The sequence below is a fragment of the Myotis yumanensis genome, unplaced genomic scaffold (genome assembly GCF_028538775.1).
Source record: "Myotis yumanensis isolate MYYU_CA2020_CCGP unplaced genomic scaffold, mMyoYum1.0.hap1 SCAF_5, whole genome shotgun sequence".
NCBI lineage: Eukaryota > Metazoa > Chordata > Mammalia > Chiroptera > Vespertilionidae > Myotis > Myotis yumanensis.
The window spans coordinates 32,721,224-32,747,874 of NW_027223756.1; the positions used below are offsets into that span (position 1 = coordinate 32,721,224).

At 47.1% G+C, this 26,651-nt stretch overlaps 1 protein-coding gene across 1 annotated transcript; it reads left to right on the forward strand.

The window, feature by feature from the left end:
- The first annotated feature begins 4,183 nt into the window (after positions 1-4,183).
- Positions 4,184-12,082, forward strand: CXCL14 (C-X-C motif chemokine ligand 14). Its single transcript, XM_070417159.1, has 4 exons — positions 4,184-4,497; positions 4,662-4,767; positions 8,455-8,568; positions 11,169-12,082. The coding sequence occupies exons 1-4, from the start codon at positions 4,434-4,436 to the stop codon at positions 11,182-11,184; spliced, it is 300 nt and encodes a 99-aa protein (XP_070273260.1). The 5' UTR covers positions 4,184-4,433; the 3' UTR covers positions 11,185-12,082.
- Positions 12,083-26,651: the final 14,569 nt, after the last annotated feature.

Here is a 26,651-nt window from a genome sequence, read left to right on the forward strand (position 1 = left end):
CGTGCTGCCCCCCACAACAACATTAAAACCACAACTATAAGACAAAACAGCTATCATCCAGAACCACGGGAAAACTGATGGAGTGGAAGTTCTACAACTAGAAGGAAAGAAAAAAGCGCATTGAGACCAAGTAGGAGGGGAGAGGCGGCAAGAACCGAGGTACGGGGGCACGCGCGCGAGTGCGCGAGGCTGCTGCTCCTGGGTGCGCGGTTTTTTTCAATCGGAAGGGGACAAGCTCTGAACTCAACCCGGGCATGTGCCCTTGACTGGGATCCAGGGATCCAAGCTGGGATCCAGGCTTCTACGGGGAGAAACGGGACTGTCTTGCAGCGGGTCAGAAAGCGAAGGTGACTTTCTCACAGAGCTGCTCATTGGGATCATTGCTGCTGTAGGGGTGCGGCACTCAGGGAGTCGTGGAGTCGGAGTTGTGGGGTCTCTGACGACACCATTGCTGTTTACCCCGCCCTGGGAACTCTCTGAGACCCTGCCCCACTACATCCCCTCCCAAGCTGTGCTCGGCAGCACAACAAACTGCAGTGAATCAGAGAGCTCCAAAACTTCCAAACTCCAAACAAAGAGAAGAAATCTGTTGATATTGCTGTAGCCCCTGCTGGGTGGACCCACACAGTGGTTGACTTGGAGATCCAGGAGCCAGGGTACTCCGGGTCAGATACTAGGTTTCAACTCCTCACACCTATAAGGGACAAACTCAAGAAGCAGACTCAGTTTGCACCAAAGCCCCAATGAAGCAAGTCCTACCACATAAGGGTGTCTCCAGCACAGCAGTTCTTCTTATAGACACAGTGGCTCCTCGCAGTCAGCCAAAAATGCGAAGACAAAGAAACATGTCACAAATGAAAGAAATGGAGGAAAGCAAACTAATGGAGGACATAGAGTTCAGAACCACAGTTATAAGGTTACTCAAGAATCTTCTACGAACCTCCGAGGAACTTAGTGAGACCTTCAAGGATCTTAATGAGAATGGCAAAAAAATGGAAAAGGATCAGTCAGAAATTAAACATACATTGAATGAAATAAAGAATAATATACAGAGATCCAACAGCAGATGAGAGGATCCCAAGAATCAAGTCAAAGATTTGAAATATGAAGAAGCAAAAAACACCCATCTGGAAAAAGCAAAACGAAAAAAGAATCCAAAAATATGAAGATAATGTAAGGAGCCTCTGGGACAACTTCAAACGTACCAACATCCAAATTATCGGGGTGCCAGAAGAAGAGAGAGAGCAAGATACTGAAAGCCTATTTGAAGAAATAATGACAGAAAACTTCCCCGACCTGATGAAAGAAATAGACTTACAAGTCCAGGAAGCGCAGAGAACCCCAAACAAAAGGAATCCAAAGAGGACCACACCAAGACACATCATAATTAAAATGCCAAGGGCAAAAGGCAAAGAGAGAATCTTAAAAGCAGCAAGAGAAAGACAGTCAGTTACCTACAAGGGAGTACACATACGACTGTCAGCTGATTTCTTAACAGAAACCATGCAGGCCAGAAGGGAGTGGCAAGAAATATTCAAAGTGATGACTGCCAAGAACCTACAATCAAGATTACTTTATCCAGCAAAGCTATCATTCAGAATTAAAGGTCAGATAAAGAGGTTCACAGATAAGGAAAAGCTAAAGGAGTTCATCACCACCAAACCAGGATTATATGAAATGCTGAAGGATATTCTTTTTTTTTTTTTTAATATATTTTATTGATTTTTTTACAGAGAGGAAGGGAGAGAGATAGTTAGAAACATCAATGAGAGAGAAACATCGATCAGCTGCCTCCTGCACATCTCCTACTGGGGATGTGCCCGCAACCCAGGTACATGCCCTTGACCGGAATCGAACCTGGGACCTTTCAGTCCGCAGGCCGACACTCTATCCACTGATCCAAACCGGTTTCGGCTGAAGGATATTCTTTAAGGGATAAATACCACATGATCTCAACTCATTTGTGGAATATAATGAACAACATAAACTGATGAACAAGGACTGATCAGGAGACGGAGAGGCATTGATTGGGCTGTCGGGCCCTGGAGGGAAGGTAGGGGAGGGTGGGGGTAAGGGGGAGAGATCAACCAAAGGACTTATATGCAAGCATATAGGCCTAACCAATGGACATGGACAACGGGGGGGAGGGGAGGAGGGTATGAGCGGGGGTGGGGGGGGGGGGTAGGGGATAACATGGGGATAAAGACACAGATGTAATATCTTAATCAATAAAAAATATTTTAAAAAAAGAAAAAATAATTTTAAATTTCAGAAATTAACATAAATGGCCCTGCCACAGTTGGTTGAGCATTGTCCCATGCACTGAAAGGTTGGTTGTTTGATTCCTAGTCAGGGTACATGACCAGGTGCAGGCCCAATCCCTGGTAGGGGGCGTGCAGGAGGCAGAAATTGATGTTTCTCTCTCACATCAATGTTTCTTTTCTTGTACAAGCATTCTCTCTCTTTCCCTCTCTCTCTAAAATCCACTAAAAATATTTTTTTAAATTAATATAAATCCCAAAAATAAGTCCCTTGCACTTATCCTCTGCATAATCCAAGTGTCCAGTTGTTGGCCTTGCTTTAAGTATAGGTACACAACTGCTTGCATAGGACTCAGGACATGGCCTGAAGCCAGCTCACAGGCATTGCTGGCTCTTCATAGCTCAGCTTCCCCACAAGGAAGCCAAGGCTCCCCAACTGGGGAGAGACAACACAGATTCTTCCCACTCTGTCCCTCATCAGCCTGTCTATTCTATTCCATCCCCCCAGGATCTCCTCTGGGCACTTTTGCCCCTAGGAAGCTGCTGGGCTAAGAGCACAGAGCTGTGTGAACTGAAAGATTCTGGCAGCTTCTGCCCTGGCGAGCCCAGGGACCCTCGAAGCCTAAGAAGCTCCATCCTGTTGCTGGGTCTATCAAAGAAGCACTTCACAAATGCCTGAGGGAGGTCAGGTGGCCCACGGACAAAACTCCAGTTCTGCAGCCACATACTGGTATACTAGGGTCCCTCCTGGCCTAGCCACCTACTTCCTGACTATGTGATTCTAAGAAGTTATTTCTTCTCTCTGAGCCTGTTTCCATGCCTGTCAAATAAACAATTAAAATACCCATTTGAAAGGGGACTTGTAAGAGGCAAAATAAAATATATATCTATATGATAATGATACCAATAAGTAAAATTTCCTGAGTACCCGCTACTGGCCAAGCATTCTGTTATACACTTTATATGTCTGATTTTTTGTAGCTCTCACAGCTGCCCTATGACAAGTACTGTGACTACTTGTCACTTTCCAGAATGAAAGGAAGGCCTATAGTGGTGAACTCACTTGCACTGGTGAGTAATGCAACAGGAACTTCTGTAGCCATCCCTGGTCCCCTACCAATGCACCACACAGCCTGGCACAATGTCTGGAACATGGACTTCATCCAGATGGTTATCATGGTCATATCTCCCTACTGGGCCTCTGCATGGCTTTGTAAGAACGGTATTAACAGTGAGGAATCCCTGCCTGGTTCTCCCCACCCGCAGACAGCTGGCACAGCCAGGGGCCACATACCCACTTTAGGAAGCCTTCCTCTAAAAGTGATCAAACCTCTCACACATATACTCTCTGAGCCAGCTCCAGTGACCACAGGTGAGGGTTTTGCTTTTATACAACCTATGGCAACCTCCCTCCAACCAGGCCTTGTGCTCTGGCCACCAGGGCTGCTGGCCCAACAGGGACTGCTCACACCCTAGGAGTTAGGCCCACTGGTACTCATACCTGGCACCTGCCCCAAAACTCTGTCAATTCTTCTCAGAAGATCTGGGCCACAGGTCTGGGTCTCCCATTCGCTCAAAAGAGCAGGTCAGTCTGGCCAGAGGGAACCAAGCAAACCAGAAAAGCAGTGCCCTTAAGCAGCCTCTCAACTGTCCAGTGGAGCCAGGGTACTGGCTGTGTGTGCACGTGCTGGAGTTTGGGTGTGCAAGTGTGTGCAGGAGTGTGTGGGAGCGCGGGTAGCGGATAACTGTGCAAATGTGTGTGTGTTCATGACTGGGAGTATGTGCGCTGCATGAGGTTTGGGGTGGGCGGGCTAAGATGGTCTCCTCCCCCCACCGTGTTAAGAAATCTCAGTGAGTCACGGAATGGTTCTGCATATTAATGAGCTCCCTCTCTGCGAGGGCAAGAGCGGATTTAAAAGAGGCCTGCGCGGGAGGAGGGAGGCTGTAGAGGGAACGCCGAGCCCAGAGCGGAGCTCAGCGAAAGAGGCACCCACCGACGGCCGCAGCGGGGCCGCACGCAGCGGACCGAGAGGAGCCGAGAGGAGCTGGGAGCGCTCTCGGGGCACAGAGAAAAGCGGAGCCGGCAGTGTCTCCGGGCCATTGCACGGAAGGGCGGGCGCCCTCCCCTTGTCCCTGCTCCCGCACCGCGAGCACAGTGCCCCTCTGACCAGCATGAGGCTCCTGACCGCTGCTCTGTTCCTGCTGCTTCTGGCTCTGTGCGCCGCGGGAGTGGACGGTGAGTGCCAGAAGGTCCTCTGTCTCCCTTCTGTCCCGTTCTGGGGAACCCAAACGCCAAATGCTAGGTGTGGTGAGATCCAGGGTTCTGAGTTGGGCACCGAGGGCGTGGAAGGGCAAGAGACCCTGCCCGCAACTGAGCGGCCCCTGGGCACTCTTTCGCAGGGTCCAAATGCAAGTGCTCCCGGAAGGGGCCCAAAATCCGCTACAGCGATGTGAAGAAGCTGGAGATGAAGCCAAAGTACCCGCACTGCGAGGAGAAGATGGTTATGTGAGTTCCCGTTCCAAGCTTGTGTGTGCTGCTCTTAACCTGGTGCAGGGGCATAGCGTGGGGCTGGGTCAGGCTAACAAACATCTCTCCACCTTTGGCAGGGCCTTGGCAGAGCCTTTGTAGTTGTCCAGTGAGTCCTGAGGGCGCTGTGCAACAGTCTGGAAGAGAGTTTGGAAAGAGGGTCACTGTCCTGTGCTCCGGGAACAGCCTCTCCCAGTTCACCCTTGCTAGGATTCAAATGGCTAGCCCTGTGTTTGCACTGCCCAACTTTCTAGGGTGACGAAGGGTTAAATGGCTCCCCTGTGCCAACTTAGAACAACACCCAGCTTGAAAGCACTCAAAGTACACCCAGAACTACTGAATTTGCACCGGAACTATGAGGTGTGCTGCCTTCCTATTACTGGAGAGAGGATTAAAGTAAACATTGCCCTAAGTCCTCAGAACCTCCTTTCAGAGCCTTTTTCCAATCAGGGGCCCATGGATGGCCAGTTTTCAGCTTCTAGCAATTTCATTTTGAGAATGATCCCTCACTCTCCCTTCTCCAGCTGGACTCCTGTAGGTCCCTGAGCCTGTGGGGAGGGCTCTGCCGGGGTTAATGTGCCACGTGGCTGGAGCTCTGCTTGGTGGGGATGTGGGAAATATCTTTGAAACTGGGGCAGAGAGAACACTGAGTTTCCTTGCTCCTCTGCCTTCCCAGTTAACCATTTGAGGCCAGCACCACTGCTTCCCCATCGATATGCTTTTGACCAGGAAGGGAGCCCTTGGCAAAACAGCTATCAAATAAATATCTGCCACGGACCACTGCCCCTCTCCTCCTCCCCAGAAACAGGGCACATACTATTCTCAGTCTGGGCAAGTGCCTTCCCCCACTGGCCCCACTGGCCCAAAGGCCACAGTCTGCAAAGGCAGTCCCCACTCCCCACTGCTACCTGGAGGCTGCAGAGTGGGTCTGAAGGGAAGGGAATTCCGAGAACCAATGGCCTGGGCTGAACCCCACTGCCTTCTTCCTGGGCACTTAAATTAACCTCTTGCCCCTGCCCCTTTGCCTTGCCCCTTCCTTTATGGAGCCAGGTCCAGAACAACAGCCAGAAAATTCTTTTTGTGGGGGCCAGAGATCACAGGAGCTGAAACCCTTCAGCTCACAGCTTGGGTACTGAAAAATGATAGGGACATTGCAAATTAAGTTAGCAGTCCTCAAAGTGCTGAAAAATGTTCCACACACCAAGTCCAGTTGCTGAGACCTTTCAGGGGAGGAGAAGAAGAGTGGGGGGTACAATGACATCTTGAAAGGACAGAACACTAGTCAATAGGCCTGTTCTTTTTCCTGGCTAAACTTTTGAGAATAGTGAGGAAACTGACAGGCAAGTGCATGAGAAGGCTGTACGCAGCCTTGTGAAAACTTGTAGGAGCCTCATGAGATCCACATGCAGTCACCCTCTCCTAAGCCTCTGTTCCACACCCAGAACCACCCCCATCCCTGAAGGGCTGGAAGTCCACTCCCCTCAAGCTTCTAAGATTCTCTAGATCAGACGAAGGGCCAGTACTTTTTGCCAAAGCAGGTTTTCAGCCACACAGGCTGAACAAAAGCAAGTTTTGCAGCTCACCCTGAGTCACCCAGAAATCTCTGATGGGCGGGGGAGGGATGCTGCCTGCTTTGTAAGTGGGAGTCCTTGCACGGAGAAGGGTCCAGGAAAGTCCAGATTCTAGAAAGACCAATTTGTGTCATATGTCCATTGACATCTTGCCAAAACCCTTGGCACCCTAGAACCACTGAGGAGAGGGACGCAGGACCCAGAATTTCTGAGTAATTGCTGGAGGCAGAAATCCTCATGTCTTCACCCCACAACCAATTTTCATAGTCCCAGTATTGTGACAGAGCACTTGAACCTGTGGTTGAGGGCTGAGCATACTCTCCTGCTCCCCAACCTTCAGGTCTCCAGACTTGGAATTCTGAGCCTGCACACTGACCTGAAAAGGAATTTTTCTCAGGCTTTACCATGTCCTTTTACTGCAAGTGCAAGAGCAACATTGCAGGCAATGCATGGGCTAAATTCCTGCAGAGTGATTAGGTACCACAGGGGAGGAGAATGACCAGACTCCACTCTGAAGCCTGGCCCCATGCTCCAGACATTAAAGGAGGCACAAGCCCCTTTAATGGGAAGTGACAGGCCCCTCATAAAGAGGGCCAGCGAAGTCAGGGCCCAGTCATCCAGCATCAGTGGAAGACCCATCTCTGCCCCCAGGACGTTTAGGCAGTGGTGGGGGCCCTGGAAACGCAGAGCACAGAAGCGGGGAGAGAACAGCTGGCCCACAAATACTCTGCCCTCATTCTGGCGGCAAGATTTAACTTCCTCTCCCATCAATAAGAGACTCAGTTCATAGAGACTCTGATCCCTTCTAGAACTTGGCATATAAGCCATAACCCTTTATCTTTGGGGATCTTCAGGAATTAGCTGACCTCTCTCCCTCCCTTCCTGCTCTTCCCACTCGGACCCCCAACTACCCCTCCTTCCCCCACCACCTCCAATCCCTGAGCACCTGAGTCCTCCCCAGGTGATCTCTCAGGGAGTGACATCCTCACTTCTCACCTTCCACTTTTCTATGTCTCCTAGGTGGTCCCTAATTCTTGAACAGCATTCTTCCTCCCCCACCCAGAAGCTCCCTTCTAACTCCTGCCACCATGGCCCAGCCCTGGCTGAGAAGGGCATAGCAGTTCTGGGCAGCAGTCTTGCCTCCCCCTCCAGGCTGGAGCTCCTATACTAAGGCTTCTTTCTGTGGCTACCTCATCTTCCATGACAATCACTAATAACAATAACTATTCATTATGCATCTACCAGATGCTAGACACTTTGCATAAATTATGTCCTTTAGTCATCCCAATAATCCTAAGAGGTAGGTCCTACTATTATACACATTTTGCAGATGAGCAAACTGGAATCAGAAAGGTTGCCCAAGGTCTCACAGACAGATCTGGGATTCAGACCCAAGCCCTACCATCTATACAATGCCACCTGCTTCTCTCTTGGCTGACAGAGATCTGAAGAGAGGTCTTATTTTTCTGTCCAAGGGTGAGGCAGCTGGGACTTCAAGCTCAGGAACAACATTGGGCTTCAAGGCCAACAAGACTTAGCTTCAGGATCAACAGTCCTGAGATAATCTGCAGAGGGTTGGGGAGAACTGGGGTTTGAAGGATCAGATGGAGACCACAGTGTGTGCAGAGCACGTCCAAGCCCTGCTGTGGAGCAACTCAAACCCAAGAAAAGAGGTCTTGTCATGCATACCTGGCTGGCATTAGCACTCTCCACCTCTAAACCTCAGGTTCTTAGGAGCTGTTCTCCAAGGGAGGTTTGAGCCCTGTAGACAACACCCTGCATGCAGGTGGGAGCGGAGGGGGGTGGAGGATGGGGAGACATTATCCCACACTCTGAGAGCTCCAGGGGGAAAAGTGAAAGCCGATCACTCATTAGAAGTTTAGACCCTAATATGGAGTCAGAGATTAAGGGGACAACCCGAATCTTCCAGAGAGCCAGCCAGGGAGTGAACATATAGGTAGGTTCCTTTGAAAGAAGGGAGGAGGCCACAGTCTCTCAGTGCCCTTATTGGGACAGGCCAGGGCAACCCACAGGCCACACTAAGGGGCTATCATTCAGGTTCCTCAATCCTCTACCCTATCCCACTCCATTTCAGCATCACCACCAAAAGCGTGTCCAGATACCGGGGTCAGGAGCACTGCCTGCACCCCAAGCTGCAGAGCACCAAGAGGTTCATCAAGTGGTACAATGCCTGGAACGAGAAGCGCAGGTATGCCTCACTTTCCTCCCCTTCGTCCCCAGATTCTGGACCCCTTGTAGGTCCTCTAGCCATGTTTAATGGGTGAACGCCCATCACAATCACCACAGCATGCAGATACCCAGACACTGCTTATATACCCCCAAGGATGAGGAACTTACCACTTAAAGCGGGCTATTGCTGTCTTAGACAGCTATAAGCATCAAGAATGTATCCTTTTATGAACTAATGTTTGTTTCACTTTAAATTTTATGTTACAGTCTTAATTCCTCTCCTTATTTAAATAACTTAAGCTATACGACTCTGGGTTTCCCTCTGTCCAAGGCTGAGTGAGCACCTGGCACAGCTCTCTCTGTGATTCTTATGGGGTGAAACATGACCACTTAAGTGACTGGGTTTATTAATTATAAAACTGTAGGTACAATAACAAGATGATAAGAATGACTCCCTGCCAACAATAGATTCTCCCATGCTGCCCAGAAAACTGATAAATTCCTTCCCATGCAGGTGCAGGGAGACATAGGGTTTAACCCTTTAAAATCAGAGCTACTCTTAACCTCAGGGGCAGCAGTAGCCAGACCAACTAAGCCCTGAACCAGACCCCTACCCCTCTGGGTTTTGTTTCCCTATAATCAGAAGATAGGGTTTCACAGCTCTGATCTCCTGGGGTCCTATGTCTGGCTGCAGAGGGGAGGCAAGTTCCTGGTTCTCCTTTACCACATAAAGGTGAGCCTATCCCGGAGCAGACCTGTCCTTGCACACTCAGAGTCTGTTTACACCTGTATCTGCACAGCCATGGACACACACACACACACACACACACACACACACACACACACACGTGCATGCTCACTTGCACAGCTGAGTTTCCCAGGAGCTGGTGCCAGCACCTCATTCGGGAGAGGAGGAAACCAAGTCTAAGTGTGGATAGGGAGTGACTCTCAGGAGCACAGGGAAGAAAGCCAGGCTTCCCAGTGTCACCTTCTCCCGCCCTACCTCTGGTCCCTGTGCTCCTTCTACACCAAGCTCAGCCTGTGAACAGCTCCCCTATAGTTGACACTTGGGTATAATCCCAGTACCTGAATCTTTTGAGCTGCCTCCAAAACTGCCTCATCTGCAGTTGCTTGAAATAGAAAATGATGAGAGTGGGATATTATTTTCTACAAGTCTGATGGGAATGAAGCCCTCTTTCTGATCAGGGCAGCTCACGTGGCAAAAGCAGCATCCTGTCTCATCCACTGTCATGCCCCAGGCCCTGTGTCATCAAAAGTATAAAGAGGCTAACCTCAGGGCCAGTTCATGGAAGGGTTGAGAATGTCTTCGCTGGACTGCTGGGAGATACTCAGGCCTCTTTTTAGGAGTACTTATCCCTCACCCCTCCACCTAGGCCACAGCTTTGATGAAGAGGAGGCAGGCATGGATCCATGCAGCCCTGACCTTCTTATTTCTGCAAATTCCAATGATGAGAGCAGTGAGGGCACTTCTATTCCCAGAACTCCATCACTCATTACAAAATAAGTTAATCCCTTTCTTGGAATACTGAGGTATCTTAGGAAAGGAAGGGGGCATTCCCTTGTCTTCCCCACCCTCCCTCCCCCTGTAAAAGGTTGAAAATGCCTCCATAAATGTAGAATGGAGATAAGGGAACTATCTTGAAGTCCTCTTTGCAGAGAGACAGAGAAGGAGAGGGAGAGGGGGAGGGCGAGGGGGAGGGAGAGGGGGAGGGCGAGGGGGAGGGAGGGAGGGAGGGAGGAAGGGAGGGAGAGAATATGCTAAACCTAAGATAGAGGAAGGAGAGGACAGCAGGCCAGCCCACCACTTGGGGTCGAGACCTCAGAGTGCCAAGCACCTCAGGGCCCAGAGCTCTTCCAGCTGCCACTGGCAGCAACAGCAACAGCAGGCATTTGATTTCAATGCACAATTAAGTGGTCTTACTCAGAAATCAGATAATAGGCAGAGGGAGCAATGGGTTGTCTGAGTGTGAAGTGCAACCCCACAGCAGCCACGGAGCAGAAGAGAAGGGATTAAAATACTTAGAGATGGCTTGGGAGGTGAGGGGGAAAGTCAGCTTGTGAATGCACACAGGCCTGTTAACTACCAGAGGATGTGATCTGGAGCCACAGGCCTGCATGACAGTCCCAGCCCCACTACACACTCTTCAGTCTTAAGGCAGCTGCCTCTACAACTGGTGTTTTTCCAGAGGACAGACATTCTTTGGGAAAAATACAAAGAAAATCACAACCCTAAATTGAGGGAGGAGATGCCTCTTCCCCCCTCCCCCCACCTCTGCCCATGCTGGAGACAGAACTCCTTCCCACCACTGACATCCAATATCCATGAGACTCTCGTGCCTCAGGTTCCTCATATACAGAGGGGGTTTGCTTCATAGAGTTTTGAGGATATGATGACTACAGAGGTGGAGGCTGTTTAGAAGGTCAAAGGTGAGCTTTTGTGGTCCCTGTGATGCTTTGAGATGTTCCCCACTTCTCCCAGGCTCCTGCAGTCCTGGGAGGGGTACTGCCAAAGACAAGAATGAAGGAGAGAACCACCAGTTATGCACTGCCCAAGTCATGTCCTGAGCCACTTACTTGGGTGTTTTTTTTTCTTCCCAGGGTCTACGAAGAATAGGGTGAAAACCCCAGATGGGAAAGCATCATACCCGTTGGGAGACAGCAAAGGACTATGCAAATTAAACACACAAAAAACCTTCTTTCTCACAGGCATAAGACACAGATTATATATTGTTACACAGCACTTTTTACCAAGGGTCACTTTTTACATTTTATAGTTGTGTGCAAAAGGCTTCCAGATGTGAGACCCATCTCTCTTGCACTCCAGATTTCATCACAGGCTGCTTTTTACTGAAAAGCTGGAAACTCATGCCTTTCCTTTGTAAAAAATGCTTTTTTGTATTTGTCCAGACATTACTATACATCCGAGCTTTATAAGCACCTCGAGTTTGACTGCTCATCCCCCTGGTTAATTTTTACACACTCTAGGAAACATTTCCAAGATCCTGGGATGGCAAAGCAAACGGTACTTAAGGAATGGTTTGGATCTTCTCTTCAACCCAAGGGTTTGTGAAAGTTCACTCCTTCAATAGTTAATGCTTCAGAAGCACATGAAATTTCTAACATTGTTAGCAAAACCCTTAGGAGCAAACTTAAAAATATACAAATACACACAGAGTATAGAGCTACGGATATATTCTATTGATGAGGGAGAACCTTCAAAGCATCTTTCTTTCCCTCACTACAATGGAGCATGCAGTACTAAAGCCATCCCCGCGTAATTCTTCAATGTTAAACAGTGCAGCCCTCTTTTGAAAGCTAAGATGACTATGGCCCTTTCCTTTGTAAATATCTCTTAAGAATGCCCCTGCACACACTGCCCCTTCAGTGTATGCCGCATTGTACTGTTGTTGTATGCTATGTAAATGTCAGAAACCATTAGCACTGCATGCAGGGTTCATATTCTTTCTAAGACAAAAAGAAACTTAATAAAATATATTTGAAATGTACCAAAATTCTAGACTACCGACATTTTTTTTCCTGTTTAAATAAGCCAGGATGACAATCAAATATTTACCACTTTTTGAATAAACAGGGACAAATATACTGGAAGGAAAACCGGTGTTCCCCAAATACCTGTCAACACTGTCACCTCTATGGAATGTCAGCACAGTTCTGAGACAGAAAGCCAGGTTACATGGCTAATGCTTCCTCCCTGCCTGACTCCCACACCTGGGCAGGTTCATCAGTGACCCTCCAGCATCAGTGTATGGGACTGGAGGGTCCCACTATGGTCCCCAGTTAGAGAAGAGACTAGATTAGGGATCAGTCAAGATCCCTGTGATATAGGGCCCCAGGATTCCAGTGGTGCTCAAGGAGGGCGGGCAGTGCCCACCAGAAGACTGGAGGCTATCTGGCAGCCACAGCTGGGAAGATACTGGGGCTCTGCTTCTGATTCTGCTTCTGCAAGGTAAAGGTGATGAGTGCACACCTCATAGGGCTCCTGAGGCTAAAGGAGGCACGCCACATAAAGCACGCAGGATAAGAGGGCATATGTGAGCTCCTTTAATATTCACAAGACGAGGCTACTTGCACTTTGCAAAAACTGCCCACAGCCCCATGTTTCACGGTATTCATGTCAAGCAGGCCCTGAGATAGGCCCCTCTGTGCTGCTTGGGTCCCCCACACTCTGTAGGACTGCCCAAAGGGACATGCCTCCTCCCGGCTGCACTGCTTGTCTGCTACACTAGGAACCAGGAGCCAGTGACATGCACAGCTGACTCTGCCAATACTTACGGGAACACACAGTGTTATCCTGCCCTAGCATGTCCTCAGCACAGTGCCACTGCAGGCCCTTTCCATCATAGCGTCATCTCCTGGCAATACTGTTACACCAAATGCATTTCTGAAGAAACTAAGGACCAGAGAGGTTAACAACGATCACACTGCTCTAATGGCTGAGCCTAACTGCTTTCCTGCTAAGTGGGTTTGGGTGACTGTGAAGACCTGGTGTTGGTCCCGCCTTTCCCCTCATTATGGAGAAAGAAGGGAGACTGGACAGGGAAGCCCAGATACCAACCAGCAGAGCCATCCCCAGTGAGCGGATGCATAACAGGTCTGTAGAGAAGAGGCCAGTCCTTCTCCCCAGGAGCCCTTGCTTGGGCTTGAGGGAGGGCCAATGTAAAGAAGTCAGCTGATGGAGACCCACCAGCACCAGCCCCCAAATCCCCAATCCTCACTCCCTCCCCCACCAACACAAAGACCTCTCTATCTATCATGAGGTGGGGCAGCATTCTCTGAGCTGCTCCCTGCATTTCAGGTTTCACCTTACCCCCTTCTACTCACTCTAAACAAGCCATATGCACACCTCCCCACTGTGCAGGTCTCCTCTGTATCATCTATAGTTCTAGTACCAAGAGCTCATCTTCCAGCCCTGCTGGCCCATGTGTCCCCCTCCATAATCTGACCTCCCAACCACAGACTGGATTCTTAATGACAGTAACAATGCCTTCGTACAGTGTGCCAGGCCATTGTGCCAGGCACTGGCCCGGGCACTTGCCCTGATGCTCTATCTCCACCCTCCCCAATATTGCTGTACCCAGACCAGTCAGGTGATTTGTTCAGAAGGCACTGTGGTCAGTAGAGGAAAGCTGAACTTCAAGCCCCAGTCTGTGTGTGACTATCTCATCCTCCACAGTGTGTCCCTGGGGAACAAAGTCTGTGTACGCTTCTGTAGATGACTTGGACCCTGTCCTCCAGTCGCTAGGTATTAGCCTGACCACTAAGAATGGACTCTGAGCTCAACACTTCACAAATGCCACATGATGACCCTCCAGCACCAGGGACTGTGCCTGGCTCCAGGGAAGAATGCCCTTTTTCTTGCTGTTTCCCATCGTTTTCCTCTAGACTTCCCAGCAGCCCTATGAGGTTTCCACCCACCACATTCAGAAAGGAGAGTAACTCCAGTGCAGCAAAGCAAGACGAGGCCACCCTCCCAAGTGGTCCCTGTGATCGTGGCCCCCCTGGGGAGGGCAAGCTTGCTCCTCCAAACATGGGGCAGACCAGGCCCACATGCAGGCCCCACCTCTGGAGCCTCACTGACAGCTTTGCTAGGGATCCAAATGCCACACCCTGGGCCCCCACTCTGCACAAGCATGTTCAGAGCAGGTGCACCAGGCTTAACACTAAGGAAAGCCATATCCTAAAGAACTCCAGCCTGGATCTGCTACTCATCTCCACCCAGCCAACCCTCCTCCGATCTCCCTGGAGTCAGGACCAGCTATGTAGTCACACAGCCTGGTACAAAACAAAAATGCAGGCCCTCCCATTCAAAAATTATTAAGAATTTCAAGATGGCAACAGCAGAACAGTAAACGTGGCACAGGGCTCTGTGCACCTCACATGTCACAAGCCCAGGTTGCAGCACAAATAGATACCTCTGATATCAACTCTAACACCCATCTGGATGGCTCATTTTGGCCCCGAGTCATTACATGACTTGTATTGCTGAATTCTGCCGTCAGGCCCTCCAGAAACCCCCAGTTTACACAGGAAATGAAGATGCTCCCTAAAACAGTCTAAGCCCTATGCTAGAGGATCACACAGCAGGCTCTAAGGGCACCTCAAAGGGGTACTCACCCAGTCTTGAAAGAAAGTCACCCCTGCCCCAAGACCTCTATCAGTTCTGGGAGGGCTCATAGCAAACTGCAAGTTGTTTTCAGGCAGCAATAGGAAGTGCTGATTCCACCCTGGCTCTGATGTGGCCTGTGACCCAATGTGCGCACGTGAAGAGATAGCCCACAGTTAGAGAGCTCGGAGGGCAGAAAGGAGAATGCTGAGGGAATTCAGAGGGGACTCGGGAACATCACCCATGCCCGAGTTGAACATCCTGGGAAACCAGCCACAGTTCCAACCTCCACTCCCACTTCATCCACATCTCTTCCTCTCCCTCATCACTTCCCATCTGGTCTGCCAAGAACCATGGCTGGGAACTCTCCAACCTCTGAGCAAGGAAGTAGCCCACCACCACTTTTACCTCACCTGCACAGGAAGAATCATACCCACTGTGGAGCCCTCAGGGTGTTTTCCTGTCCTCCTCTTTTTGAAAAATTGAAAGGTATTCTTGTAAGTAATCAAGGAAGCAATCAAACCCTAAGCAATTTTCTTGCAGAAGTGGGGAGGAGGAAAGGTAAGGGGAAGAGGTAAGCATCTGGGTGAAGGGGGAGATCCCTTAGGAGTGTGGACTGGAGGGAAAGGAGGAGGAGGAGGGTGTTAATTCAGAGCCACAAAATATCCGACCCCCTCAGGCAGTAGCACAGTGCCTCACAACAACCCACCTCTCTGCGCTCCCCCCTCCCCTTAACCCCTCCCTCCGCCTCCCACCCCCAGACGGCATTCTACCCCCTACCCCGCAGCCAGCAACACCCCGCCCCAAGGGAGGTTCTGGCTGCACGGAGTTGAGGGGTGGGGGATGTGGGGGAGGGCCGGGAAGCCTCACAATGGGACGCAGGGAGCAACCTCCAGGGAGCACTAATAAAAGCAACAAAGAGGCCCAGCCTCACACCTCACGGGCTTCCTTCCTAGGCGGCGCTCTCAATTACCTTACTTTTAAGGTAACATCTCCCAGCTTCCTCCATACCAGATCGCTGATCTGTGCCACCAGATGGAAGCAAAGAGCCAATGCACTTCAGCCAAGGGTTCCAGTTCTGGAGGCTGTGTGGGAAATGACAACAGTAACTGGTATAATTATTGCTTACTGTGGCCAGACCTGTGCCGAGGGCTCTCATGCCTTATCCCATTGAATACTGTAACTACAGCAGGGGGTTCTATTAGCTCCACTTACAGATAAGGGAACCCAACCTCAGTGAAACATTGCCCATATTCCTGAATCACGGAGTTGGTAGACAGGATTCGAACCCACATGTGTCTGACTCCAGGGCAGGGCTTGTGCTCCCTGAAGTACACATTGTCTTACAGTTCCTGTCCACCCTGGCCAGCAGAAGGCACTGCTGTGCCCTCCACCGGCACTCACCTCCTGTCTATTTAATAGAGATTAATCACCCAGTTAATTTGGGCCGCTGGGACAACAGCCTTCGCCAGATTTGCTGTGTGTGGCTCGGTTTGTCTTTTAGAGGCAGGAGCCTTAACACGCGCCTGTGGGGCTTCTCCCACTGACTGGAAGTGAGCCCTACAACTAGGAGGCCGCTGCTCTGCCCACACTTGGTAGATAGAAACTCTGCTTGAGTAGAAGCAGCCAGAGATTTCCCCCCTTAACATCAAGTAAGCTGAATAAGCAGAATGACAATATCATCAAATTCAATTCGATGTTTTAATTAGAAACAACTTAATACCATCAAGATGTTGGTTTAAAAAAATTAATTCAAAGCTGGATTTAAAGTAATCAGTCCATTTCACAACGAGGAGAATTGATTTTCCGGGATGAGTAGCAGGATGTCTAATCAGATACAGATGACACTCTCAGCTAAAATTCAAAGTTATTCCTGAAAGCAAATTGATTAGGTGAAGCAACAGGCACTTTCTTTCAACCCATTGTTTCCTTAAAGGCAGCCACCACACAAAAATCATTTCTAAACGACAAAGGCTTTTGTCCCCCTGAAATAACAGCCTGCAAAGACAGACTGGAGTTAAGTATTTGCATTGGTACAGCCAAAAAATAAACCAAAAAATTGTGAGAAAGAACATATTTCAATTCTTTTATAGCTGCTATGATACTGACCCTGCTGATTCCACATATTTTGAGAGGCAGCAAACTTTAATACAAACAACAGCAAAAACCACAACCAATATTTATGGAGTGCTTTCTCAACAAACTCTATATTAGTCCCATTTTACAGATGAAGAACTTAAGGCTTAAAGAAGCTAAGTAACTTGTCCAAGGTCACACAGGGGCCAACAGGTCTTGGGCATTGTTAAATCTTTATTTGGACACTCCTTGGTATAGTGACATACGTCCTGGTTGCCTGGAACAGTCCAGGCCTATGACAGTTGTCCCAGTGTAATTATGAAGAATACATTAACCCTTGCAAGTTTTATTAAACTCTCCAAAGAGTTCTGGTGTGGTTGATAAATTATATGATCACCCTATTTATAGGGCCTACCAGGAGAATATATTGGTGGGATTGTTCAGTGTCTAACAAATGATTAGTTAACTCCCCTTGGACAAACAACTCCTAAGTGAGTGTGGACTCTTTAACAATAATAGTGACACTTTAACCCCATAGGGAACCCTATAGAATCTCCCTGAGCAGTCCCCTGGTTTCCCCATTCCACCCTGGCCTGTCTCCCCTGCTAGACAAAGACTGGAGCTGACACCCATGGATTGTTCACATTGCACTTTGGAGACCCATCTGTTGGATGAAGACCCAAATGCAAATCCCTGTCCTCCTCTGTGTGTCTGTCTATATAAGATTCCCTAGACAATTAAAATATCAGGTTCTGGTTTCAGGAGAACAAAAGTCAGAGGACTGAAGAAAACCTTTCCTTGACAATTTGGTTGGCATGTGCTATAAGTGGGCGATTAGCTACTTCAGAGGAGTGGTAATGGGATATGGACCTTTGACATCCATTCAATCCAAGGAGGCTGGGGAGGGCTGCAGCATATCATGAAGCTTGGGGAAATCCATGGAGACACAGAGGTGCAACTCCCTCTCCCCATCTCAGTCCTGAGCATGTCACCCTTTAGGACTGATGGCTCTGGTCAAGTCAGAGTGTTTTTCTACAATAAGGCTGCTGACTTGTTCCCTTCCCTGAGCCTAAGAGGAGCTGGGGTGGGAAAGAGGGGCAGAGCCTCAAGGTACAGGTCTTGTTGAGGCCTCAGCCTCACTGAGACACATGGAACAGGGGCAGCTCTGGGGGCAACTGAGCCGTTCAAGTTCACTGGCTCAGTTGTCCTCTCCATTAGCCCTTGAGCTGGTATCCTGTGCTGAGGCTTCAGGATATATCCAGCTGTTTCTCTGCCTGACCTGACATGCCCCAAATTGTAAGGGGTTTTCTGCACTTCCCTCCAAGTCTATTCAAACAGGCCCTCATGGGGGAGAGACACAGAAGGGGCCTGGACCCTCAGCTCAATGTCCCATCCCCAAGTGTCTGCAGAGATGAGAGTGTAGGCTGTAGCCATCCAGCTCATTCAAATTCTAGCTCTTCTCCTTAAGAGCTCAGTGACCATGGGCAAGTTACTTAATTTCTCTCAATCCTAACTTTATAGTGAGTATTAAATAAGTATGTCAACACATAAAGTAAGCAGCCAACACATGGAAGTTGCTTATTATTATTATCACCACCATGCCTTTAAAATTAACAAGGAAAAACTATATTTTTCCCTACATTGATATCATATTTATTAGGCATAAAAAGACCAAACTATTAAGAGAAGAAGCTGGAACTTTCTGTGAACTTGGACAAACTTCCATGCCTTGGTTTCATTTGTAAAATAGGGATAATAATAGTGTTTAATATCAAACAAATTTTATTAAAACAACAAGTGAGAGCCCTGGTTGGGTGGGTCAGTGGTTGGAGCATTGCCCCATACACAAAAAGGTTGCAGGTTCAAATCCCAGTCAGGGCACATACCTAGGTTTCAAGTTCAATCCCCAGTCAATGTTTCTCTCTTTGTCTTCCTGTCTCTCTAAAATCAATAAACATAACCTCGAGTGGTGATTTTTTAAAAACACACTAAACAAGACAAATAGAATATGTAAAACTTTGGGTGACACATAATAAGCACACAGTAAATGATAGCTAATAATAACAATAATTTCATGTTACGCACAAGAACCTATTTAACAATTCAAAGACTCAACTCTGGGGAAAGGAGAAACACCTTAAAATCTAGTCCTACCATATCCAATAGCTAAATTTCTCCAGGTCACCCATCCCAAACTCCGGCATGGCTGTGGCTCATTTCCTTTGCCCAGGACATTGTATTTTTATTAACCTCACCTAAGTCTGTGCTACTGTTCCTAGCCACCTACATCTATTAAGTAGGCATTTAACTGATACCCCAGGCTTCATTGTACAAGAGCAGTTTCATGCCACATACATCCCCACTCCAACCTCGTGTTTAGACGACTGATTTTGAACTAAACCCAACACTTTATAACTGTCCCAATTAAATTTAGCCCACCAATTTCTTCCCAAACACTCCAAACATTTTTCTTACCCAGTGTATTAATTCTGCCTCTCAGCTTTGAGACATTTGCAAATCCCATACAAGACAGGGAACTCAATGATGCTTGGGAATTCCTTGTTGAGTTTGGGGAAAATGCCTTACACATGTGCTCATTCGATCTTCACACAAACTCTATGCAATAGACATTGGCATCTATACTCCCATCCCTGTTTCATAAACAATAAAACAGTCTGAGATTCATTCACTTACATAGACACCAAGTAGCCAAGCCAAGACTTCAATCCAGGCCTGTCTGAGCCACACTATTTCATCATACCTCAGCATTTCCACACTGAATGGCATTTTTCTAGATATGTCTGCCTCTCCAACTAGGCTGTGTGATCTCTCTCTGACAATATTGAATAGGTTTTGACTCTGAATTCTTAGTCCTTTGCAATTGCCTAGCACGGAGTAGGTGTTTTACTACTAGTGGAGAAGAAAAAGAAAGAAAAGGGACTAGTGTACAAGAGAATGCTTTTTGGAGCTAGACTTGGAGTTCAGGTTCTTCTTTTAGAGCATTTATTCTACCCTGTGGAATATTAGGATATACTGTCATTCACTATAACCAGAAGGTGCTATCCTCCAAGCCCCAGGCCTGTGCTACTGGCCCTAAGATTGTGACATTCATTCACCTAAGAAGTCATTAGGAAACTGACCCAGAAGAGTGGTCGGGCTTCCCTCCCACACCCAGTGAGCCCCCAGACCGCTCTCCCCACCCCACAGCTGGCCTCTTCAGCCTTGAGGGGGAGGGGGCTGCATATTAAGAGGGAGAAGATTCAGGAAGCCCCGGGCTTGAGATTTCTCAAATGGTCTTGAGAAGATGCCCAAATTGCTGACTGACTAAACTTGCTTTTCATCAAACAGATTCTTGAGCGAAATGACAGAACTTTTATACTGAGGAATCAGGCTAAGGATAAGAGCCTTAATATTAAATAACCAAACACCATCTGGTGTTGAACCAGTTCTCTCCACAGAGTACCACTTTTTGTTGTTGTTAGTCCTCCTCACCCAAGGATATTTTTCCATTTTATTATTTATTTATTTATTTAGAGTGGAAGGTAAAGGGAGAGACAGAGAGACAGAAACACTGATGTGAGAAAGACACATGGATCGGTTGCCTCCTACACGCATCCCGACCAGGGCCGGGATGGAGCCTGCAGGGACCCTTCAGTCCCCAGCCAAACCGCCTGGGGCCACACAATACCACTTTTGTATGCACACCCTCCTCATGGCATCCAACCCCACAAAGGCCTGTTCCTTTTCCTACAGACCGCAAAGCCTTTAATTCTTCTGAAAACCATCAAGCAGGGTTCCACTAAATATATCTCTGTGGGCTAATAGACAATAGATGGGAAAATAGACCCAGGGAAAGTAGTCTGGGCTCAGCGTTTGCATGAAGGAGAAAGATCAAATGCACCATCTTGTGGTTACTTCACAACTTGCATGCTGCTTAACACCCCTGCTTCTATAACAGCATCCCAGCATCCTACTCTATCCTGTGCAAGCCAGTGAAGCCTGAGGGGGCTGTAAATCACAATGCCCACCCCCATGTTACCCCAACAGTAGGGAGTGGGCGTATATGACCTATGACAGCTGAGACACAGACACATGACCAAGTAAGCCAGTCAGGGACTTCATAAGATTTACTAGGTAGAAACTGGACAAAGAGGCTTCTAGTTAATCACAAGCCATAAGGATGTGAACTCAGAACAACAGAGGTCATTTTTGGGATACAGTGAAGAAAACCTGACTAAGAACAAAGCCAACACCCAAAAAGAATCAGAGCAGAGAAATGGAGTGAGGGGACTATCACCAAATGAGTGATCCCCTGGATCTAGCTTTGCCTAAAGTTGTACCAGCTCTTTCTTCCCAGTTACAGGAGACAGCTCATTCTGGTTTTGCTTAAGCTACTTCAAGTCAATTCTCTGTCACTTGTAATCAGAGACATAACACATTAATAAAAGTTTTTTTTAAAAAAAATAGAGGTCCAGTTGCAAAAAAATAAATAATGCTTACATTAACTTTACAATTAATAAGGCTTTTAATAAAAAATAACTATATGTAAACATATAGCTATTGAAGTAAAAACTAAAATAATTACATAATGTTAAAGCCATGAATTTCAACCTAATAAACTAAAATAAAAAGCTAGTATGCAAGATATCCATCAAAATGTCTAAAAGTGATTTCTGAGTATAATAGAACCTTTTCTAAATATTTTGTATTGTCAAATATCACTTTGAAGCCTGTAAAGTAATGTGGGAATATCTTCAGGAACTTCTGAATAAACCCTTTAAACCAATAACCTTATTTCCAGGAGTCTGTCCTAAGAATCCCAATCAAAGGAACAAATACTTGCATGACGATGTCTACTACAGCATGATTTACCATAGGTAAAAATAAATAAAAATGAAAGCAAACTCAAAAGGTTACAATACAACTGACTATGTTATGGTACATCGATTTCATTAAATACATAGCTAGGCAAACTACTCCTATGCTAACTATAGAAATCGTTATTCAAACATTTGTTGAACACCAACAATAATTTACTGAGTTCTTATTATGGGCTAAGTATTTTACATGCTTCATGTCATTTAATCCTGGAACAATTTAAATGTTAGGTACTTTTTTACAAACGCTTTTTAAGTGAGTAATGTAAGGCTTGGGGAAATTTATAACTTTTTAGTGCAAGTGACAGAGAAAGGGTTTGAACCCTGTAGTTCCAGTCTAAAATCCATACACACGTCCACTATGCTTCACCCCATGAATGAGGGGAGGTGCTGAACAGATCGCCCGAGTTATGTGTGTAGGCAGCACATGGCCTTTGTGGAAGCAGCTTTGTATGTCTGGCTACCCTTTTCAGCCCATGTTCCAGGTGGAGATGAAGGAAAGCCCTTATTCAGCATCTACCAGCAGTTAGGCACTGTGCTAGGTACTTTGTTTCCACTGTGTACATTAACCCTTGCAATGCTCCCTAGTGGGAGGCAAGTTCAGAGAGACGGAGAGGTTTGCTCCCAGTCAGGGGCTCCCAGTCAGGGGCACGGCTCTTTATCCATGTGTGTAATAAGAAGATAAATGGGAGAAATCATGGAGATCTGCTCAGTCAGAACAGAAGATGGAGCTGGGAATGGTCTGGGGGGCTTTGAGAATCAAAAGGAAGGATATCTGTGCTAAAAATTGGGGGTGGGATATCCATGCCACAAAACCTGGAATGAGGAAAACAACAATATTATGTGCATGGCTGCCATTATTGCACTCCATGCCAACACTATCCATGATTATCTCACCTGATCCTAATAGTGTGCCTTAAATCCAGGCATTACTATCCCATTTTACAGTTTAGAATACTCACAAATTGTAGCATGGCACCCGACTACAAAACTAAATAAAGATCCATTCTCTCTGCACTACAACCCATGACCTTTCTGGAGTCCAGCACTCTCCACACTTGGACCATTGAGTCTGTGACACATTTCCAAACAATGTAGACAGAGAGGGGCTAGGGTAGGATAGTCCACATAACTCTGGGGTCGGGGAGAAGTTCCGAATAGCAACAGCATAGCTGGTGGGAGACAACTGCCTCTTAATTCCCCCCTTTGTCATGCTCAGTTAAGGACCCAGAAGAAACCAATCTTTGTGTCTTTTCATGGTTAGAATTCTACATGGAAGAGAAACCTCAAAGCAGCCACCAAGCCAGTCTTTGTTGGGTTTCTAGGCAGTAAGGACACTGCATCTTAACACTTAGAGCTCAGAGAGAAAGGGGCTCCATTATTCAAAGGGGAACTCAACAAGAGCCTTTTTCTCCCAAGTCCTTGAAATTTTGGACTCACTTTTAATCCCCGGAAGAAATGTTGGATCTCTTTTCCCTCCACATCTCAACGTTGTTCCTGTGAGTTCAGAAACCATCAGGGGAAGACTTTCATAAGTGGTTGTGCAGTCCCCATTTTCTACCCTGTTCTGGTAGAATCCACTTGGTTTTCAGAACCTTGAAACCTTCATTTTTTAAAAAAAAAAAAAAAAAAAAAAAAAAGCTCAATACAGCCCTAGCTGGTTTGGCTCAGTGGATAGAGTGTCAGCCTGAAGGGTCTCAGGTTTGATACTGGTCAAGGGCACATGCTCAGGTTGCATGCTCCATCCCCAGTAGGGGGTGTGTAGGAGGCAGCCAATCAATGATTTTCTCTCATCATTGATGTTTCTATCTCTCTCTTCCTCTCTGAAATAAATAAAAATATATATTTTTAAAAGCTCAATACACTCAGAAATATATATATATGTATATATATACATATATATAATTAAATATAAAATATATATAATTTTAAACTCCTCTATTCATTGTTGTTTCACAAACAAGCCTCAACTGCATTCCTCCAAAATAAGTGCCAGGCACGTTTCTGAAGAAACCACTCAATGGAAACTTTGGCTTAATATGCTTTTCCGTTTAAAAAAGCATATTCATCCTGAAATAGAAGCCGAAGGCAAATTTAGGTTCTACAAATATCCTGTCCCAGGTAGGAAATGGGGCTGTTTCCAGCTCCATAATGAATAAACAACTTCTAAAAGCAAAGACCATCTTGTCTTCTCTGGGCCCCAAACTCTTCTCTGGGCCAATCATCATCATCATCATCATCATCATCATCATCGTCATCGTCAAAACTATCACTTCCAGAGCAGCTAAATGTGTAAGGGCCTGCCTGAGGCATGTGACATACTTTATTCTATCAAATCCTCAGACTTTTTGGAGAAAAGGAATGCTTATCCCATTGAGCAGATGTGGAACCTGAAGCTCCAAGATGTTAAGAACCACAATTAGCAAGTGGCAAAGCCAGAATCAAGCCAAAGCTGACAGACTCCAGTCTGAATTCTGCCACAACCTCCTGCACCCCTGCCCATCTCCAAACCCTCCATTCAGCTGAGAATATATGCAAGCCTTTAGACTACATTGTGATGCTGAGGTGGGAAATTTCCCTCCTTCTCTCCATTGAGCCACCCAAACAGGCTATTCCCAAACAAATATCCTCTGACCGCCCTCCCAGGACAAAGTGGTACTTCAGACTCCTCTTCTTTATTTCTCCTGCCAGCCAACCAATTGCACACAAAAACCCTGCTCAAGGGGTCTGGGATCCAAAGGTGGCAATAGTTTAGCCATTTTAGAGAGTTATTTTAAAATGCCCATTTCTGATATCCTACAAAATATTTGACTAGTACTCCTTAAATTGACGACACTCTTAAATGGGGCAGTTAAAGGTAGTGTAATAAAGGAAAGGCAGTGGTGTGCTGGGGGCACTTCTACCAGCCAGAGGTGCTGACTGCTACATTTTCAGAATTTTTGCAAACCAGTTATTAAATTGTTGGTAAGTTGAAATTAGCCATGGTGGGAGAACTATACCACAAATATCAGGATATGCTACAAATCAAGTTTTGGTTTGGTTTGGTTTTTCCCAGAGAACAAGTTATTAAACATTTAACAACACACCCCTGGGAGAATTTATTAAAATGTGGGCAAAGTTAAGGAAATCAAAGGGGACTATGCATTCTCCTGGGACTAGCAACAGTAGGGAACTAAGCCCTGAATGAGCAAAAGCAAGAAATGATTTCCAAACCCAGACAATGTAGCGGGAGAGGAGGTCCACCATCAGGGCCTTTGACAGGTGATCCAGCAGGGCTGGAGACAGGAAAAGAAATACTCAAATCTGACTTTATAAGAGGCATCCCTGGTGTCTTTGGGTGGACCAGGGCCCTCTAGGCCAGGCCTCCTCCAAGCCTCCCTTCCTAATGGGCTTTTGAAAACATCTCTTGGGAATTAACTGGAGTTGTGTGTGTGCAGGTGCTCCATCTCTGGCTGTGCCTGCCACTGACGAAGCCCACCTGCAAGCAGAGGGTGAGGGAGTCCCCCAGTGAAGTCCATATAGATCCGCCCCAGGGGCACTGCCCACAGGAGTGAAAGGGAGAGAATGGTACCCTCTGGAGGCACGCTGTATCTAGAACAATATGCTCAGATATTGCTTTAAAATTTTGTTTAAATTGCTCATTATTTTTTAAACCACACATCCTATGCATATTCAAGCATATATATTTCTGGAAGAGCCCCCAAGTAACTGGTAATATGTTACCAGGGAAGGTAGCTGGGCAAATGAGATCAACAGAGGGAAACTTTCTTTTCATTAGACTCCCTTTCATATTGTTTGACTTTTATTCCTATATACATATTACTTTTTTAAAAAGAAGCAAGTGCCTACTAAGTACAGAGCTCTCCATTTGGTGGGGAGTGATGAGCTGCCATAATTTCAGGGAGAACCATTTGCAACTGAAGCTGCCTTCTATAATGATGCTGGGAAGCAATCCACTGGGAAAACACTGAAGTCCCCATGATACAAGGTAGGATCCCCCGCCAGGGGAAAATTATGGACTCTGCCCCAGATTGGCTCTGAAAACTGGGCAACCCCTCAGCTTCAGCCTGTGGAAGAAGGGAACCACGATTAACTTAGTGGAGCAGGAGGGGACTGGTTTGGATGTTCAGGAGAGGAATTTCTTTCAACGCAAAGGTTTTGCATCTCCATGAGGGAACTGAGGGGGTGGGGCTGCCCTCTGAGCCTTTTTCTTTCCAATTCCTTTGCACCCACCCACCTACCAGCCTTCCCATCTGGAAAAGGCTTCCCAGAGTGAACAGATATGTTTGGAGGCGGTACAGAGCTCCCTCTCCTGGAGGCCTCACACATCTATCTTCCTGGAGGTGGCCAAGGATTCCCAAAAGTGAAAGCAGGGCTTGGAAAAGCTCCCGATAAGGACTACACCTACAAGTTCACCTGACACCTTCACCTCCTGCTTCCTCACTCCCTTTCCACACTGTGCCTCGGGTAGAAGTCGCCCCTATGAAGGTTGCCCAGGTTCCACCCAGGGCCTTGACTGCACGTCAGCTCCTAAAAAGTCCCCTGATGCTGGGTGCCTTTGCTGGTGGGAGCCCCTCCAAGGCCCTTAAGACAATGGCCACATCTATCCCTGGAAGCCCTGAACAGGACAAAATGCCAAACAGAATGCTGTAGCACCTCTGGTCTACATTTAAGAAATGAATGCTTGGAACCCATGACAGAATACTTAATGAAATTTTGTCACAGGACCATAAGATTTTGGCAGACTTTTAAAAATGTTAATTTGTAGTGTAATATGGTGTGATCAAGAAACAGAGGCAAATTCAAAGTTGTATGACACCTGTCTTCTTTCCATCCTGTCATTTTGTTGTTGTTAATCCTCAAACAAGGATATTTTTTCCATTCACTTTTTAGAGAGAGTGGAAAGAAGGAAGAGGGTCCCACGGGTGGGCAGGAGAGAGAGAAAGAAATATCGATGTGAGAGATGCATCAATTGATTGCCTCCCACAGGTACCCTGACCAGGG

Coding starts and splice junctions, on each gene's coding strand:
- CXCL14 (XM_070417159.1), top strand. CDS start 4,434: ATGAGGCTCCTGACCGCTGCTCTGTTCCTGCTGCTTCTGGCTCTGTGC. Junction 4,498..4,661: donor GTGCGCCGCGGGAGTGGACG/GTGAGTGCCAGA, acceptor ACTCTTTCGCAG/GGTCCAAATGCAAGTGCTCC. Junction 4,768..8,454: donor TGCGAGGAGAAGATGGTTAT/GTGAGTTCCCGT, acceptor ACTCCATTTCAG/CATCACCACCAAAAGCGTGT.